The sequence below is a fragment of the Microtus ochrogaster genome, chromosome 1 (genome assembly GCF_000317375.1).
Source record: "Microtus ochrogaster isolate Prairie Vole_2 chromosome 1, MicOch1.0, whole genome shotgun sequence".
Classification (NCBI taxonomy): Eukaryota; Metazoa; Chordata; class Mammalia; order Rodentia; family Cricetidae; genus Microtus; species Microtus ochrogaster.
The window spans coordinates 80,398,122-80,416,142 of NC_022009.1; the positions used below are offsets into that span (position 1 = coordinate 80,398,122).

Sequence of the window (18,021 nt, forward strand, 5' to 3'; positions counted from 1 at the left end):
GAATGCATACATGCATGTGTGCCATACAGTGTGATTGCTGCTGTGTGAATGCATGCATGCATGTGTGCCATATAGTGTAATTGCTGCTGCACGAGTGCACACATGCATATGTGCCATACAGTGTGATTGCTGCTGCACGAATACATGCATGCATGTGTGCCATACAGTGTCATTGCTGCTGCACGAATACATGCATGCACGTGTGCCATACAGTGTCATTGCTGCTGCACGAATACATGCATTCACGTGTGCCATACAGTGTCATTGCTGCTGTGTGAATGCATGCATGCATGTGTGCCATACAGTGTAATTGCTCCTGCATGAATGCATACATGCATGTGTGCCATACAGTGTGAGTGCTGCTGCACAAATGCATACATGCATGTGTGCCATACAGTGTAAGTGCTGCTGCGTGAATGCATGCATGCATGTGTGCCATACAGCTAGATTGCTACTCATAAGCATTTACACGTGAGGCCTTAGTACTCTAAACAGGATACCTGGGAGTTTTCCTTTAAGCCCTGAAAATAAACAATAAATCTACATAGAATAGAAACTTAATAATTCCCAATCTGGGATCTTCAAACCTATGTAGATGTGGAACATGAGGAAGTGATGAATATTTCTAGTAATTTTAAGAAATATGTATTTTGATGAAGGATTTTTCACCTAGGGAAATTCTCAGAAATCCACAAGGATGACCCCAGCTAAGACTCCTAGCAATAGTAGACAGAGTGCCTGAACTGGCCTTCCCCTATAAACAGATTAGTGACAACCCTAATTGTCATCATAGAGCCTACATTCAGTAACTGATGGAAGCAGATGCAGTGATCCACAGCCAAGCACTGGGCTCAGCTCCTGGAGTTCAGTTGGAGAGAGGGAGGAGGGATCATTTGAGTAAGGTGGGGTTCAAGATTGTGATTGGGAAAACCACAAAGACAGCTGACCCGAGCTAGTGGGAGCGCACAGACTCTGAACTGACTGCTTTGGCTCCTCTCAATGTGGGTCACAGTTATGTGACTTGATATGTTGGGGAGGCCCCTAGCAGTGGAACCAGGACTTACTCTGGGTGCATGAACTGGCTTCTCAGAGCTCATTCCCTATGGAGGGATACCTTGCTCAGCCTTAATACAGGGGAGGGGCTCAGTCTGACCTCAACTTATCTCAGACCTTGCTGACTCCCCAAGGAAGGCCTTACACCCTTTGAGGAGTGGATATGGGGTGGGATGGAGAGAGGTGGGGGTCAGGAGAAGAGGAAGGAGGGGGAACTGGAGCTAGTATGTAAATTTTTAAATTTAAATAAATAAAAAAGAAGAAATATGGAAAGCTAAAGAAAGTAGAGTCAGCCAGATTCTCACCCGAAGCACTGCCCTCATCTGTCCTCTGTGTCGCTCCGTGCAAAGAATTTATGGACTAGTGTGACTGAACAATTGTCTCTCTCTCTCTGGGTGTTTGTATGTGTGTCTATGTGTGTGTACACATGTGTAGTTATGACTGGATTTGTTTGTTTTTTCCCCTCAAGTCCTGAGGCTCAACATTTATAATGATGTCTGATATTTAAGGGGCTCCATAACAGTGTGTGCAGTTTGCTGATCACAGTATTATTGCCATTTTATTATTGACCTTTAAGGATTCTAATATTTTCATTCTTAGGGATTCATATGTTTTTGAGCATGCGTGTGTAAATGGGTGTGCATGCTCCTACATCTGAAGACAATAAGCACATGTGTGCACATGTTTGTGGAGGGAAGCCCGAGGGTAACCTTGAGTGTCATTCCTCAGTATGACAGTGTCTGTCGCCGGCCCCAAGTTCCCCAAGCACTCTAGGCTGACTGCCTGGTGCTAGGACGGCAGCCTGCAACTGCTTCTTTGCATGTAGATGCTGAGGGTTAAATTAGTGTCCTCGTGCTGGCACTGCGAGAATTGATCAACTGACCTTTGTCCCCAGCCAATGACTACATTTGTTTTTTGCCAAATGGATATGACATAGTTTATATAGGTGTTCCTTCTAGTTGATGACTATGACATTAATAAAAAACAAAATCTCCAAATAACAATGTAGCATTAAAGTTTTTTCTCCATTAGGATTATCTCTTTATGATTTATTTCTAGAAGTGGCAAACCTGAATAAAATTATAGAAATATTTAATATCACATGGTTCAAATTTTGGATTGATTTTTGTCAAATTTATACCAACTGGAAGTACCACTTTTAATAAATAATTCAATCATGTTCTTACCTTTTAAAATGGGGCATGATGCAGGCAGACATAAATGTATGCTCATATATACATGGGCACATATGTGATTCTTTGTAGCTACGTAGTGATGTTTCATTTTATTAATGGTTTATATTATTTGCCAGAAAAGGGGATTTTTAGTTGCTGAATTGTTTTTATTTTCTAATATTTATAGAAATCATCATTTTATTTCAAGAGTTGCTTATACACCTTTGATTGGTTAGCTAATCATTATTGGTGAACTATTTTAATGTACAGAAAATTTTCATTTATATGTAATAGAGAAGACAAGATCAACAGTGTTTCCTAAAGTTGTCCTGCACACACTTTGAGTGATGGCGCTCATGTGAGTCTTTGACTACATTGCTCTGACCACCTCTGCTTTAGTGGTGGTGGGGCTGGGGCTTGGTGCAGATAACAGTGTTCTCAGGCTTGTGTACGTAGGGGAACTAGAGCAAGAGGGTGAAACTGATGGCTTGCATATTGCGGTTGACTTACTGAACCTTTTCCCTAAGCTTCTCAGAAAGTTAAAGTATTTTGAATATTTTTGCAATTAAAATTTCTAGTTATTTCTGTCTGTGCTGGTGTTAGAGCTGAGTAGTGGTTCACTAATTTTGAGGAGATATAACCTCGGCTTCCAAAAAGCTCATTGTCTTTAACTTGACCTCTTTCACTTTTTTACAAAATTTTACCTAATTCTTCAGGGTGGATGTATTCCTCAGAATGTTCAGCCACCAATTCGGCATGGGATCTGACCAATTAGAATAGGCGTTAGCCATAAGCAACCTACATCTGGAGAGCTTCTTGGGCTGTGGTTTTCCTACCTAAAACTTTCTTTTGGTGGGGCAGCCTGCTTATCTACTTAAATTGTGCTAGAAACGTCACATATATTATCCAATTCAATTTTATGAATTTAAATATTATCTTCAAAAGTTACATTTGGGTCATCAGATCTTTTTTCCTTTGGTGGTTTGATTAAATACTTACTTGAAGCTCCCGCATACTTCTTCCTCTCTTGTTTATTTTAAGAATGAGGTTTCCACGATTTAAATGATCACTATTTAAGAGCCAGTACTTAGACACTTGGCTGCTCTCACTTCTTCATGTGCGGACTTGGCTTGTTGTTATGGTTAATCACCATTAGCTGAATCTGGATGGAGATTTTTCCCACTTCTTTCCTCGGTCTGATAGGGTCGCCAATGTATTGCATTGCATGCTTGACTTAGGGTAGAACTCTTCTGTCCCTAATTATAAGGCTTTTTATGAGTCCACGAATTGATTCATGACAGAAGTTCCCTTTTTGTATGACATCTTTCTTTCATCTTGCATTACTTGGTCTTCAGTGGCTTAAATTTGTTAAGTCTTTATATTTAATATATAAATGATTTTGATACCGCTAGGTGAATCCATCTATTTGAAAACAGACATCTGTAGAAAGATTCAGAGCAGAATACTTGTTATTGAGTGAATTGAACTCAGGGACCTTTTACCAAAATTTATGTACAAAAACACATCTTGCCTTCAGTGTAAAGGAGTGATTGTGCCCCTTCCTTTATGTGTGTGCTTTATTTACAAATCAGAGTGCTAATTTCCAATCTTTGTCTCCCCTTCTCTGTCTTCCTTCCCGGGTCTCCAGTGGATGTGAAATCAGAGGTTCCTATGGGCCTGGAGCCCATTTCACCTTTAGACCTAAGGACAGACCTCAGGATGATGATGCCCGTGGTGGATCCTGTCGTCCGTGAGAAGCAGCTGCAGCAGGAGCTGCTTCTCATCCAACAGCAGCAACAAATCCAGAAGCAGCTCCTCATCGCGGAGTTTCAGAAGCAGCATGAGAACTTGACGCGGCAGCATCAGGCGCAGCTGCAGGAGCACATCAAGGTAGCAAATGTGTCTTTGTCTGTCCTTCTCAGTCAGGGCACCTGCACCCCGCTGTGGGCCCAAGACCAGCCCACGGGAGCACTGATGGGCAAGTTCACTGTGCAAAAGACATGGATGTGTGGCTTGATGGCAATTGTAGTTGTACTAGTTGGAAACGTGGTTAAGTACCGGTAAGAGTAGCAGAAACTTCCCATGCGCGTCCATACCCTTTCCCATGTGTTCCTTTTCCCGTGTAGCCACCACCAAGAACCACAAGCTGAGAGAGGTCCAGGTTATGCTACTAAAGAACCTGTGTGCCCTGCTCATCAGGAAGGGTAAAGTCATCCTGTGAACAGGAGCAGTCTGAGTCTCTAGATTGTTTTCTTCTCAGTCTAGGTCAATACAAGTTTTTCCTTGTAGAAAAGATTATATGGCATATAATCAAAATCAAAATCAAATAATACAATGAAAAGTCAAAAGGGGGTTATATTTTTATATGCAAAAGTGGAATAAATATTTTAATGCTTTTATAGACTGTTAAGTCAGGGGAAATATAAGAAGAGCTCAGATTTTTTTACTGACATCTGGTGATTGCGTGTTCACTGGAATATGTCACTGTAGATTTGTCTGTCTTTTGGTTGTTTGTTTGTTTTAATAATTGGCAAAGGCATTTACCAACAGAGGTTTTGTAGGGCATGGCAGCACATAGCTCTAAACTCAAAACTTAGAAGTTTTAGGTCTGGGCTAACAAATGAGGCAATGTTTTTAAATTGTAAGAAAGCACAAGGATGTTTTGAGTCCGTCAAATAGATATTTGCTTTGAATTTATTATTAAAAGCACAAAATATTTATAATAAAATTTTACTTTATAATCAACTCTTTCAAAGATGACTTAAGGGTAATAATCATAATACATAGAATTATGCATTTTGTCATATTTTGCTATACTGTATTCTAGGCACATAATCTCATGTGTATCAAGTACAAACACATGAATGTTGTATCAATATAGATCATGAAGTTATAACACTAAATTACAATGTCCAAGAAGATAGAAGCACTATGTTCTTCCCATTTTTCTTGTTCTGCAAGATACATTATCTGTGTAAAAGGTTCTTCAATGCCTGATATAAAATATAATCTCTTGAATGTTGTATACATAAGAAATAAATAAATCTAAATAAAAATATTAAAAAAATATAATCTCTTTCCTTAACTAACAAAGTTTATTAAACACTTTCATATGATTGCTCCCTAAAATACCTTAAAAATAAGAATGAAGGATTTTGTGTGTGTCCCCAATGAAATCATTATCTCATGGCTATATTTAAAATATGAGTGACCTTCACTTAGTTTGTACATTTATTTTTTAATAAAGGCCACAGAGTTCCTTTGGTTTGACCCTTGGAATGATAATAGAAGTATTGCTATCTAGATTGCTCTCCTTCCAGGCACGGTAACTGGGCCAGGAGGCACGGGTGTGATACATGCTTGTCAACTTGCTTCAAGAGCCGAGTAACTGTATGGTTCATTTTCTTTTGTATATGAGTATCAAGCCATGCTGATAAGCTGTTTGCATCGGTTTCCTTCAGATTTGTTTCTTTTTCATTGATGTTTGGTGCCATTGTTATTGCTGAAGCTAAGTGTGAGTAATTTACGATTTGATCACTAAGAACCTAAGAGCAGCAAGTAGGTGATTGCTTCTGTGGCACAAACAAAATGATATGGCAGGTTGATTGACATCTAGAAGAGGTTGGAAAAGTGGCTTTTGAGGGAGTTAGGATCTTGAGGTGGTTAGAAGGGAACTATAGCTTTAAGAAGATGTTTTTTCTACATACAATGTTTTTGTGTGAGAGGCAGAAGACCTGTTGGCATCCTCCTTTTAAGATTAGGAAGTTAAATGCATCCTTAGAAATTTTATTTTGTCCCGTTACTGTCTTAAGGGTAGGTCTAAAGGTTAATGTTTTTAGCATTCATTTAGATTTATTTGCATGAGAAAGAGTACCCCAAGCTTTAAGCTTTTCAACTCTGACTCTTCTCACAGCTGGCACCTGTTGCCTTCTGTTCTAGTCTCCCAGTTTTTGCCTAATCAGCTGAGGTAGAGAGAAAAGGTGTGACTTCGCAAAGCCACTTAGAGTGTGACTAGAATGTGTTGTCTTCTTTAGTTTACCCCCAAAGCTCCCAAATCCCTGTGACTCACAGCTGGAAAGAAACGTGTTAAATTTTAATCCTTTTTAATTTTTTAGACATAGCCCATTCCTATAATAGATGTTGGATGTAAGTAATGACTATAGTAACAAATGTGTGTGGTTTTTCATATCAAGAAGGAATTATAGTTCGATTTCATTTTGGTTTTAGATAAAGTATTGAATTCATTTGACCAGTCTCGATATCGATATAGAGTTGGCATTCAAACAGAATTTAAACATAACTATAGATTCCTAAGTAACAGCGGTATATTTGAGAGCACCCATTAAGTAGTTGGCGTGTGAAATAACAAAGCACCAAGGTATTAAACTGTAACATGGGAACAGACAGAGTCACTCCTAACCATGTGCTTGGGTTAGGCTGTCACACTTTGCCTAAAAACTCACCTTCTTGTTGCCACAAAAAAACAAGATGAAGGTCCTGAGCGCTTTTAATTTTTATTCCAGTATTTGTTATAAAATACAACTTTTAGATAACAAATATTCAAAAGGATAATAATATAATAATTATTCTTTAGTTGCTATTAAGCTTTAATAGTAATAAATGAAACTGTATCATTCAAAACAAAAAACCCAATTTTCTATGAATTATGTATATGATCTGTGATAGGCGTTATTGTCCTTCTTACTCATGATGAACTGAGGTTCCGAGTACCTTTAGTACGCAGTCAGATCTCGTACATGGCAATGACAGAGGCTAAGAGAGTCGTTTGTTCTCCAGCGGGAACATTTGCTTTTCTGCAGATATATGTATTTCTCCATCTTCAAATGCCGTAACAAATACCCCCATATCTGTGTTGTGTGTGGTTTGAAGTGAATGCATCAGAAAACCAGACTCCAGTACATGGGAGTTTGTGGACGTGATTTCATTTGGATCTGTGTCTCTAATCTAGAAGTTTTCGTGTGCTGGAGGTCAGTTCTGAACTTTCTGTGATCTTCTAGAGAAGGATATGGATGTGTAGATTATGCACCCTTACAAGAACTGTCTCTGTGGAAGGGTACAGTCTTAGTGTCTGCTCTGTTTCCGGTAGGCTTCCCCAAATTAACTCTCACCCCCGTCCTATCCATGGTAATTTTATACTGTATCTCGGGGTAAGAGTTGGTTGTCTATCTATGGTGTGAGAGACTTTGTGAAATAGACATCAAGGCCTTCTCTGCATTTGTGTGTGCCTATATTTTGTAGGCACATGGGGAAAGGAGCTGAAGGTTCAAGCCAACAACATTCAAATGACCTGAGTGGATTTGGTAATAATTTTTGATAGGGATCTACAAGTAATGAATTATCTAAAGACTTACTTCTTGTAGGTATCAAAGCCATTCTGTTTTCTATATTTCTATTTCAGTCGTAATAAGGTGGTTGAAGCACAAGCGAAATGCTGTCAAGCTCCAAACGTTGATAATGTTGCAGTGTGGGGCAGTGAGTGATGACGTTGAAGCTTAAAGAAATTGCACACTCTCATGTCTTTCTCTTCTCGCAAGTTGCAACAGGAACTCCTAGCCATAAAACAACAGCAAGAACTCCTAGAAAAGGAGCAGAAACTGGAGCAGCAGAGGCAAGAACAGGAAGTAGAGAGGCATCGCAGAGAGCAGCAGCTTCCTCCTCTCAGAGGCAAAGATAGAGGACGAGAAAGTAAGAGGCACCAGGGTAACAGACGCGCTCTCTTCCCGAATGGCAAGGAAACGATGAACCGTAGAAATAAGTCTGTCGAAACTGCCCTTGTCTAGTTAAAAGAGTAACGTAGAGTCTAAAGAGCCCTTTCATAACAGCCCTACAGAGCATAGTGAGAAATGAACACGGCATTGCCAAAGACACAGGCATGTTTCCTGGACTTTGTAAATACCATCACAATAAAGGGATGGAATGTAAGATTCAGTAATAAAGTTACGTTTACATGTTTTCATTTCTTCCATCTTCCTGGCCAGGCAGTCATTGCTCTGAACATGGTACATACCACGCCTCTGGTCCCTTTTGTTGTTTTTAGACACAAGACAGAATGTTTGCAAAATACTGGTCCACAAGAGGGAGACAGAGCCAAATAATTGCCCTCTACCCAGTCAGTTCAAATTCAGGTCGTTGCAAAGTTTAGTGTGTGGTGATTTGAACTGAAATTATCAACTGAATTGATTTGTTTAATAATCAAATGAATTTTAAAACAATGTTGAATTTTTTAACAAAAAAAATCAAAAAAGATCATTTTAATGTATTATAGTAATCTACAACACTCTCCAAGATTTCTGATTTAAAAAGAAATACAATTAAAAACCAGTGATTTATTCCTATTTATTTGCTTATTTTTGTCAGTACTGGGGATTGAACATAGAACTTCACAAATACTAGACAAGCATTGTACCATTTAACTGCAGCCCCAATCCTCAGCAATTTTCTTTTGTAAACTCAAAGACAACTTGATGGCAGTCCTAGGAATTCTGTTCCTGTAGAAATGATCCAAGAACTCATTGAAGCCATTTTGAAAATTTGTAATGAAAGCAACAGTTACAACACGGGGCTCTGCCATTTCCTAAAGTCTATGTAGATTTTGTTTTGCTTTTCTTTTAATAGGAAAACTCCTCCATATGCTGTGGCCAGTGATATTTCTTCATAACCATTGTTGAGTATTCTCGAGTAGTGAGATTAAGTGACCCACAGGCGGTGTCTCTCCCTGTGTGTGTGTGTGTGTTTCAGGGGCAGTGGCAAGTACAGAGGTAAAGCAGAAGCTTCAAGAATTCCTGTTGAGTAAATCAGCAACGAAAGACACTCCAACCAATGGAAAGAATCATTCCGTGAGCCGCCATCCCAAGCTCTGGTACACGTATGTTCTGTGTTCAGCTGTTTTCATCCTCAGTATAGAGAGCATGGGTTCTATCTTTGGCTGACCTGGGCAGAAATCCTGAGTTTACCACTTCTGGGGCTTTCATGGCCGCTAACAAGTGCCTGGAAATCTCTAAGGATCAGCCTTTCTCTCCACAAGAAAGAGACCACAACAGCACCTGCCAGCAGAGTTGCTGGGAAGTCCCGAGAAAAAAAATGTAACGAAAGATATAGGTGCAAGCAGGGCTCAGTTAGCGTTAGCATCTATCACCTGGAGGGCAGGAGGGCGTTGTCTTCCTTACTGAATGAGTAACTGGCATGGGGGTAGAACCCAGCAACGGTTTTGAATCCTCAGGTAGTTTCTCTGACATCTGTGCAGAATTTGTGAATGTTTAAGGATTTGGCCTCTTTTTGTTTCACGTGGCTTAATATAAAATGGAAATCAGAGCTATTTTGAGAAAATCAGATGATTTTTGGTCCCACGTGTGTATCGGTTGACCTGAGAAACCAGCCAGTATCAGAAAATAATCTGAAAAAAATATAATTTTGTTACCTTAAGTCATCTGCATAGGAAGTGACTGATTCATGATGCTCTCAAAGTTAGCACATTTCAGGAAAAAGAAAAACATAATTTTCTAATGAGAAACAACTACTAGGGAATAATTTATCTGCTGAAAATGCTTCAGCTGTTCCCTTGAGGGTATCTGACATGACCCTCATGTCAGTAGTGATCTTTTCTTGTTTATATGTAATATAATTCCAGCTAACCATAAATCATTAATTTGAGGAATTAGCTATGTGGCTCTGGGAATTTTCCTTGAATTCTCAAAGAATCAGTTTCCGTCTCTGTAAAGAGGACATAATAACATGTGTTGACGCTTTTGGCCAGTTTCAAGTATGTGAAATGACCATACATGAGTTAAGTGTTGAGAATGTAGTTCTCAGATAAAGACTTACGGTGGAGTAGTCAGTGTGGAAGTGGCCCTGTACCCTGGGCGTTCTCTCTGTTGTGTGAGAATTGGGATTCCTGTACACACTGGGTAGTTTGAGTTCAGTCCTCCAAATTCTTCTTCAGTAGCACAATTGCTCCCTTTTCAATATACTCATTCCAGAAAAATAACATATTTTTAAGTTAGTTTTCTATTGAAGAGGAATGTGCTTTCATTTTTTCAATAATTTATGTATTTTTACTTTATGTGTATTGGTGTTTTGCCTGCATGTTTGTCTGATCTTGGAGTTACAGACAGTTGTGAGCTGCAATGTGGTTGCTGGGAATTGAACTCGGGTCTTCTGGAAGAACAATCAGTGCTCTTAACCTCTGAGCCCTCTGTCCAGAATGTGCTTTCTAATCCACATGTTAAGATGGCCTGTAGGACTCAGGCCCCTGAGCCTCCAGGCTGTCATCTCTTCAGTACAAAGGTCGCCCTTGGGCACATGGCTATGCCATCTGGGAGTAATGAGGTCTTTGGACATGTTCACTTCCACCATGGTTGTTCTATAAAGGTGACTCCAAAAGATCAGAATGGCAGCTGTTTTTGTTTGTTAGGTCGATTTTGTAGTTTTTTAAAAGTATAACAATCTAAGTTCTTCTATCAAAGTGAAATTTCCCATGTGACTGAACGACCAATCACAGGGTGGGCACTGCTAAGAATCCCTCACTGTTCTGTTTCCCTGTACTGAACTTGGATACTGAGGCTGAGGTTTGTAGACCCTGGGGAGGGAGAACGTAAATACAGCTGAGTCACATGGGCAGCATGTGCAGCTGAGTCACGTGGGCAGCGTGTGCAGCTGAGTCACGTGGGCAGCGTGTGCAGCTGAGTCACGTGGGCAGCGTGAGTCATGTGGACAGTGTGTGCAGCTGAGTCACGTGGACAGCACGCACAGCTGACTCCTGATTGCAAGCCCTGGAATCCAGCTTCACTATAAACCCTCTTTGTTTGTTGTAGGGCCGCTCACCACACCTCACTGGATCAAAGCTCTCCACCTCTCAGTGGGACGTCTCCATCCTACAAATACGCGTTACCAGGAGGCCAAGACGCCAAGGACGATTTCCCCCTGAGAAAAACAGGTACGTTGGCACAGCGAGGAAAATGCTTACTTTTTCACAGCACACCTTCCTTTTGTTCTTCTCACTTCTTGATAAAATTAAAGAGTATGACGTGGACAGCGTCCATGTACACCCTTCACTCACAGCTTCTTGAACCAAATGTATCCACACACACATGCACACGTGAGCTCCTGTACATATTCAGAGAAACACAGATGCGGGACTCCCTTTTCCTTATTGCTGCATGAGTCCATTCACTAGATAATTGAAGTATCTTTGTAAGATTGAAAAGTATATCTGATTTCAATTAGCAATCAATGTTAGAATAGAGGAAAATAGGGCTGTTGACCCCAGAAAAGTGCGATGTTTGTTCGTTTTAAGGATCCTATACTGTCCTTCTTTTCTTTAACCATTTGCCTAAGCATGACTAGTCAGAATATTCTGTCCAACACATTTTCTTAATTTTAATATTTCAAATATTGATGTAGTGAGCATCAGTTCAGTCAATGTTTTCTTCTGAGAAAGTTTGCTCCCTAGGGTTCTCCAGACTCCTGAACTAAGTAAAAATGTGTCCTTATTAATTTCATGTATAAGGACACACGACACACAACCACACACATGGGAGCACGCAGTAAGACTTGTTTGGAGGAGTGTCACCGTGGAGTTTTGTTTAGGATTTAGTGGACAGGATCATCTCTAAATCATGTATCTTTCTTTTCCCATCTTCTGTTCCTCTTGAGTATCACTGACAAGTTATATTGAATGTGCATATATGCTCTTCCCACTATAGTCAATATATTTAAATAATAGATAAGGTTTGTGTACAGTATGTTCTAAAGCTTTCAGTGTTTCAGAGACTGCAGCTTTTCAAAAGATTTAAAATATCCCACAGCTTCTAAACTGGCATTGATAGATAGTTGAAGCTATTGTATTTTACACAGGTCTTATTGAGGGACTGTACCTCTGTAATTTGTGTATAAAATCCACAGAGTGGTGATTTCAAATAATTATATTCATTTTTTCCAAGCAATTTGGAGTAATTAAAATGGATGTAGATTGTACAAACACATGCTGGAGCTAATTTCTGTCAGATAATTTACCTGTGGCATAATGAAGATTTAAGAAGAAAATCAATTGTGGATAAGAATCTATTTCCCCTCATCCACTTTATATAGTCCCAGACGCAGGGAAAGAGTGCTTGAGCTTCCCAAGGCAATCAGTGCGTGTTTATCTTTATAGGCTGGGGATTTTCATGTCTCTAGGATGTTAGACATAGTAGAACACTTCAGTAGGGTCCAGTGTAAAGGGAGGACTGGCTGAACTCCATGTATTTGTCTGAATTTTATGTTGCTACCCACATAGTGCCTTACCTTTCTTGTGAGTAAAGGTCTCTAGGACAAAAGGAGGGAAGAGAAGAGTGATGCTTTCTGTACTTCTCAACCTGGGGATTTAGTTTGTGGAAATTGATTCCTAGAGGGTGTGGCACTAACAGAATTAATATTTGGCGATATGTGTGGGAGCTATTGACAAAAATTCTATCAACATTCCCATAATCAGGGAAGACACTGTCATGAAATAGCCCAAAAAAATGCCGAGAAGGAAAGAACACCGAGTCTGCTTGTGGCAGAAGGCTCCTAACAAGTGATGTATGTATTCAAAGACCTGTCCTCTGAGCACGTGGCCTGCTCTCTCCTCTTACTGCAGAGACGGCACATGGACTTAGCTGAAGTGTCCTCCAGAGAAGGGGCATCTGGCCCCACAAGCATCCACAAAGAAAATCTGATTTTTAAACTAATGGGTATTAAAAGTTAGTAATCTAGATCCTCTGTTTCCACGAGAACAGTTTAGTTTCCCTGTGAGAAGAATGAAGGATGGGCTCTTAATTTATTCTCAATGAAATTCCCGATCCACAACACAAATGTGCTCAGTGTGTATGTTATGTCCCCAGATCTGAATCTGGGCACATATGTGAGAAGCTCTTTGCAATGTATCATACATGAGAACAGCCAGGGCCTGTCTTATGGTATATTTTCTGTAGCTGCCCAATATTTTAAATGTGTCCTTTTTCTGCTGAAAATCTGATATTTATGAAGTATCAGGCTGCTGATCTGCAAAAACCACACGTTTTCAAACATCCTAGCGTTAAAGTTCTTGAGTAGCTGTTAATACTTTGATATCGCTATAGGGCTTCAGAATATCCCTTTTCAGTTCCTGCTGTCTGATGAAGAAAAGTGTGATGTAATAAACCACAGATGTTTTCCGCATACAAAACCACTCAGAGATGTTCTTCACTAATTACAAATAGGCAGGGCTCTTCAGTATCCAGACATTGATCCTCTTGGTACATGTCAACTGTGTTGTGAGAAAACTGAGACCTATCTTGGTCTTTCATAGGTCACTGAAAAATTTCAATAATATTTCAATTATTGACTAGTACTTCAGCATTTGTTATATTCTCCTGACTCAAATGGTATTCTGAAAGATGTAAATTATAAAATTATGCCATGGCAAAATGTAAGTGGTGAACGAGGAAAGGGCTGAAGGTGACTTTTGTGTCATACAGTGACATCATATTGAACTGAACCTCAAGTACTGCCGTAGGTCATCCGGAAGTACCAGGACAGCCAACATAGAGTAGAGCTTCATTACAACAGCCAGATTTCCAGCTTCTGCTGTCTACTTAGATATTACCCCAGACTTAGCGGAACTTGATAAACGAACCAGTTCTGTCTTTTGAACTGCCTGTAATACTACATCATTTTTATTTCCTTCACCAGATCGTTTATCGAATTGCTTGTGTGTATTAGTGAGGTTTAGAGAATAAAACTGGAATTAGAGTAAGGAAAGCCTGCACAGCTTTAAATAGATCAAGGTAGTCCTGGAGCTGTCCCTGCAGAAGTAAGGACAATTTTGAAGCTCTCCAAGCTTTCTGGACACCCCTGTCTTCAGCCACTAACAACCCAGGAATAGCCAGCTACAGAATTCTTAGTTTCTCACAGGAGTCTGAACTTTCTCATGCAAGGTGAACCCTTGCTTCCCTCCTCTTGGGAGGGCTGGAGTTGCCCCAATCTGTTTTAACTAATAAAACTCATTTACTTTCATTTTCAAAAATTATTTATTTATTTTTATTTTGTGTGCATTCTGTTTTGAGTGTGTGTATGTTTGTGCGAGGATGTCAAATCCCTGGAACTAGAGTTACAGACATTTGCAAGCTGCCATGTAGGTGCTGGGAATTGAACCAGGGTTCTCTGAAGGATCACCCAGCTTTCTTAACCAATATCTCTGTAGAGTTAGGTTTATTTCTTTTAATTCTTAAATGAATGCCTGTATGTGACTGGCTTTGAAGTTGGAAATACCATGTTTTTGCCCATACTTAATTTCTTTGTTCCATAACACAAGAGTTGGCTTATGGAGACACTTTGAATATGCTTTGGTAGAGAGTATTGTTACTGCTATGGAACCAGATTCTCCTCCTTCTACTGCACACCACAGGACTGATAAGAAAGTAGGGAGCTTCTGGGGCTTGACACTTTCAAAAGATTGCCTATTTCTCACAGAGATACTACATGCCTCCTGACTTTGAACTGACCTTCAAAACCGTTTAATTTGGCTTATATTCCAGTGAGTATGTGCATATGTTTCATAAAATATTATGACAAAAATTTCTGGAAGTTTTATACTCTATTATATTATCGAGGTCTTAGGCAGTGAACTTTGCCTTTCTTTGAATGTTATAATCTTTCCATTTTATACTTCTGAACAAAGCAAGCAGGCAAGGTATATTAACCTCTTAAACTGCACGAGCCATATAAAGCCTGACTTTGGCTAAGAAGAGTGTTCCAGTCCTACTGAAACACTCATTTTAATGGTCAGAAACACTGGAATATGACTCAAAGGTGGAAGGGATCCAAACATAAGTTAAAGTTGCAGAATGCCAATGGCATTTTCCACTAAGAGTAAATTGGAAAGGGGACAGTTGAGACAATATCCAGCTTGGTAAATCTGATGCAGCAGAAAGTGGTCAGGATGAGGAACCTGGGTGACCTATTCAAGGCATTGTAATCCAAAATTAACAGAAGGATGTTTCCTTAAAAGGTCTTAAAAAATCTCTCCCTCCCCCCTCTCCTTGTCTCTACCTCCTTCTCTTCCCCCCTTTTATAGTTTTGCATATGCCTTGGCATTTCAGAATTTGGCATGAAGTCTAAAAGAAGCGCCATGGTTATTTCAAGCCTTTACCATATAGGGAGATCTGTACTGTGTGTTTTCAACTCAGCTTTTTTTTTTTAAATCAATAAACTTAGTTTTTAGAATAGTTTTTGACTTACATATTGAGCAAATAACATGTTGCACCTATGTTGATCCCATTATCAGGTTCTTTTAGTATCATCCAATCTGTGCATGTGTGTAAAATTGGTGTGCATGTGATATGTGTGTGCATAATTTGGACACAAATGTGCAGGTGTGTGGTGTGCATGTGATATGTGTGTGCATAATTTGGACACAAATGTGCAGGTGTGTATTCACGTGTGTAGAGGTCAGAGGTTAACACTGGGTGTATTCTTCCATTACTCTTCACTTTATTTACCAGGACAAAGCCTGTTGATGAACCCGGAACTCTTCAAATCCTCTTGTCTAGCTAGGCAGCTAACGCTAGGCATTTCCCGTCACGGCCTCCCACTTGGAAGTTCAGTGTAACTTAATTGTATGTCATCTGTCTGTCACTATAGCTTTACACAGAATTACATCGCTTTTAAAACACTGTTTCTCACCTATTCCTACCAACCCTAAAGTGGGTATGTAGTAATTATTTTAATATTTTTCTTGGGCTGGAGAGATGGCTCACTTGCTATCCTTGCACAGAACCTGGGATCAGTTCCGGCCAACACATGGTGGTTCATCATCATCTGTGAGTCCAGTTCCTTGAGGATCCTGTCCTATCATCTGGCATCCGTAGGAACCAGGCATGCACATAGCACATATACATGCTTGCCAGGAAAACCCTCATTCACAATTTTTATTTTCCAAGACAGGATTTCTCTGTAGCTTTGGAACCTGTCCTGTCTTGTAGATCAGGCTGGCCTCAAACTCACAGAGATCTGCCTGCCTCTGCCTCCTGAGTGCTGGAATTAAAGATGTGCTCTACCATCACTCGGCTTTCATTTACAAAATTATAAACAAATAAGTCTCTGAATTTTTTTCTTTGCAGTTGAACTTGTCAAACAATGTCACATAGATAGACTCATGCAGGATGTGACGGTTTCACTATGGCTTCTTTTCCTTGGCATTTGTATTAGTCAGGGTTCTCTAGAATATCAAAAGGTATAGAATCAATCTCTATATATAAAGAAAGGAGATGTCTTAGAATTATTGCAGGGGATGGTACAGCTAATCAAACAAATGGCTGCCTAGGGGCAGAAAGTCCAAGAGTCCAGCAGTTGTTCAGTCCACAAGACTGGATGTCTCAGCTGCCTGAAGTGCACACTGGAATCCTGAAGAAGTCTGGGCTCCAATGCCAGTGAAGGAGTGTTAGCAAGGGCAAGCAAGCAAGCAAATGAAAAGGGAGCATCTTCCTCTCACGTTCTGTATCTGGGCTGCCAGCAGAAGGTGTGGCCCCAACTAAAAGTTGACCTTCCCATCTTACCTCAAATATCCAGATTAGCAGCGGGGTTTCCCACTTCAATGGATTTAATTAAGAAAAAGATCCCCAAAGCAGTGAGCAGCCTTTTGTGTTTTTAGCTAATTCCGTATGTAGTCCAGTTGACAACCAAGAGTAGTCATTACAGCATTATGCAGCATTCAATCTTAACTGTTTTTTCACTAAATGAAGTTTATCAAATATTATCAATGAACAATATTCCTTTGTATTCTTGACCACAGTTGATTTTCCCACTTATCTGGTGAAGTCATTTTGATTGCTCCAAAGATTGGGTGTCTGTGAATAGAGCTACAAAACTTTGTACCGTGTTTTCAAATTAACAGAGACAAGTTCTGAGGAGGTGTCTAGTTATTTCCTGCACGTGGATGAGCCTTGCTTCTCCTGCTAGTGTCTTCACTAAACAGAACACACACAGTGTGGCCAAGTTAAACCTTCCAGTGTTTGTTTTCATGGATAATGTGTTTAGTGCTGTATTAAAATGTAATGTCAAACACAGGATCATCTAGGTTATCTTGTTAGAAGTGTTATGTCTCATATCTAACAGATAGGATTATAATTAATCTTCAGTTAATGGTAAGAAGAGAATGGATGTTTTTGTTTGGATTCAGTATTTTGCAAGTGAATACCAGGTTTGGCTATCAAGGTGTTTCAAATCAATCAAGCAAACTATCGCCCATCTTTAAAAATTCTTAACAATGTCATTATTAATGTGAGTCTTTATCAGTTTTTCACTTTCTAGAGCACGTGTTTTTTAAAGCACACAAGACCTTGACCTCCCTTACAGCATCTGTAACAAAATCATCGCAGTGAAGAGCTGTGTCTCTCCGAGTACCATGCTCGTGGGTGCTCAGCCTCTGTGTTTGGTGTCTAAACCTGCTTTACAATGAGCTCATCGATTTAGAGGTCTTTAATACAAATGGATATTTTAGCTCCTTTCTTGCTCTCATTTTCGTGTGTGTGTGTGTGTGTGTGTGCTTGTGTTGCTGGGTTTTGTTTTATTTGCTTCTACTGTTTTTTGAGAATTACATTTAGTATATTTTTTTATATTCTTTCCATCCCAACTCCTTCTAGATCACATCATATCTCCCACCCAACTTCATGCTCTCTCTCTCTCTCTCTCTCTCTCTCTCTCTCTCTCTCTCTCTCTTTCTCTCTCTCATTCTAAAAATAAAAGAGATAATAAATAAGGAAATCAAGTTTTTGCA

General features: G+C 39.7%; 1 protein-coding gene across 7 annotated transcripts in view; it reads left to right on the forward strand.

Annotated features, from left to right (window-relative positions):
* Hdac9 (histone deacetylase 9) overlaps positions 1–18,021 on the forward strand; it is a 674,620-nt gene that overhangs the window by 454,256 nt on the left and 202,343 nt on the right. For 3 of the 7 annotated variants that reach the window (XM_026782512.1, XM_026782523.1, XM_026782534.1), the window contains exons 4-7: positions 3,877–4,118; positions 7,793–7,934; positions 8,988–9,114; positions 11,060–11,181. In XM_026782512.1, coding sequence (XP_026638313.1) covers positions 3,877–4,118; positions 7,793–7,934; positions 8,988–9,114; positions 11,060–11,181 — 633 coding nt within the window. Of the gene's footprint in view, positions 1–3,876; positions 4,119–7,783; positions 7,935–8,987; positions 9,115–11,059; positions 11,182–18,021 lie in introns of all 7 variants that reach the window. The other 4 variants (XM_026782516.1, XM_005343859.3, XM_026782520.1 and 1 more) reach the window with 3 other exon arrangements.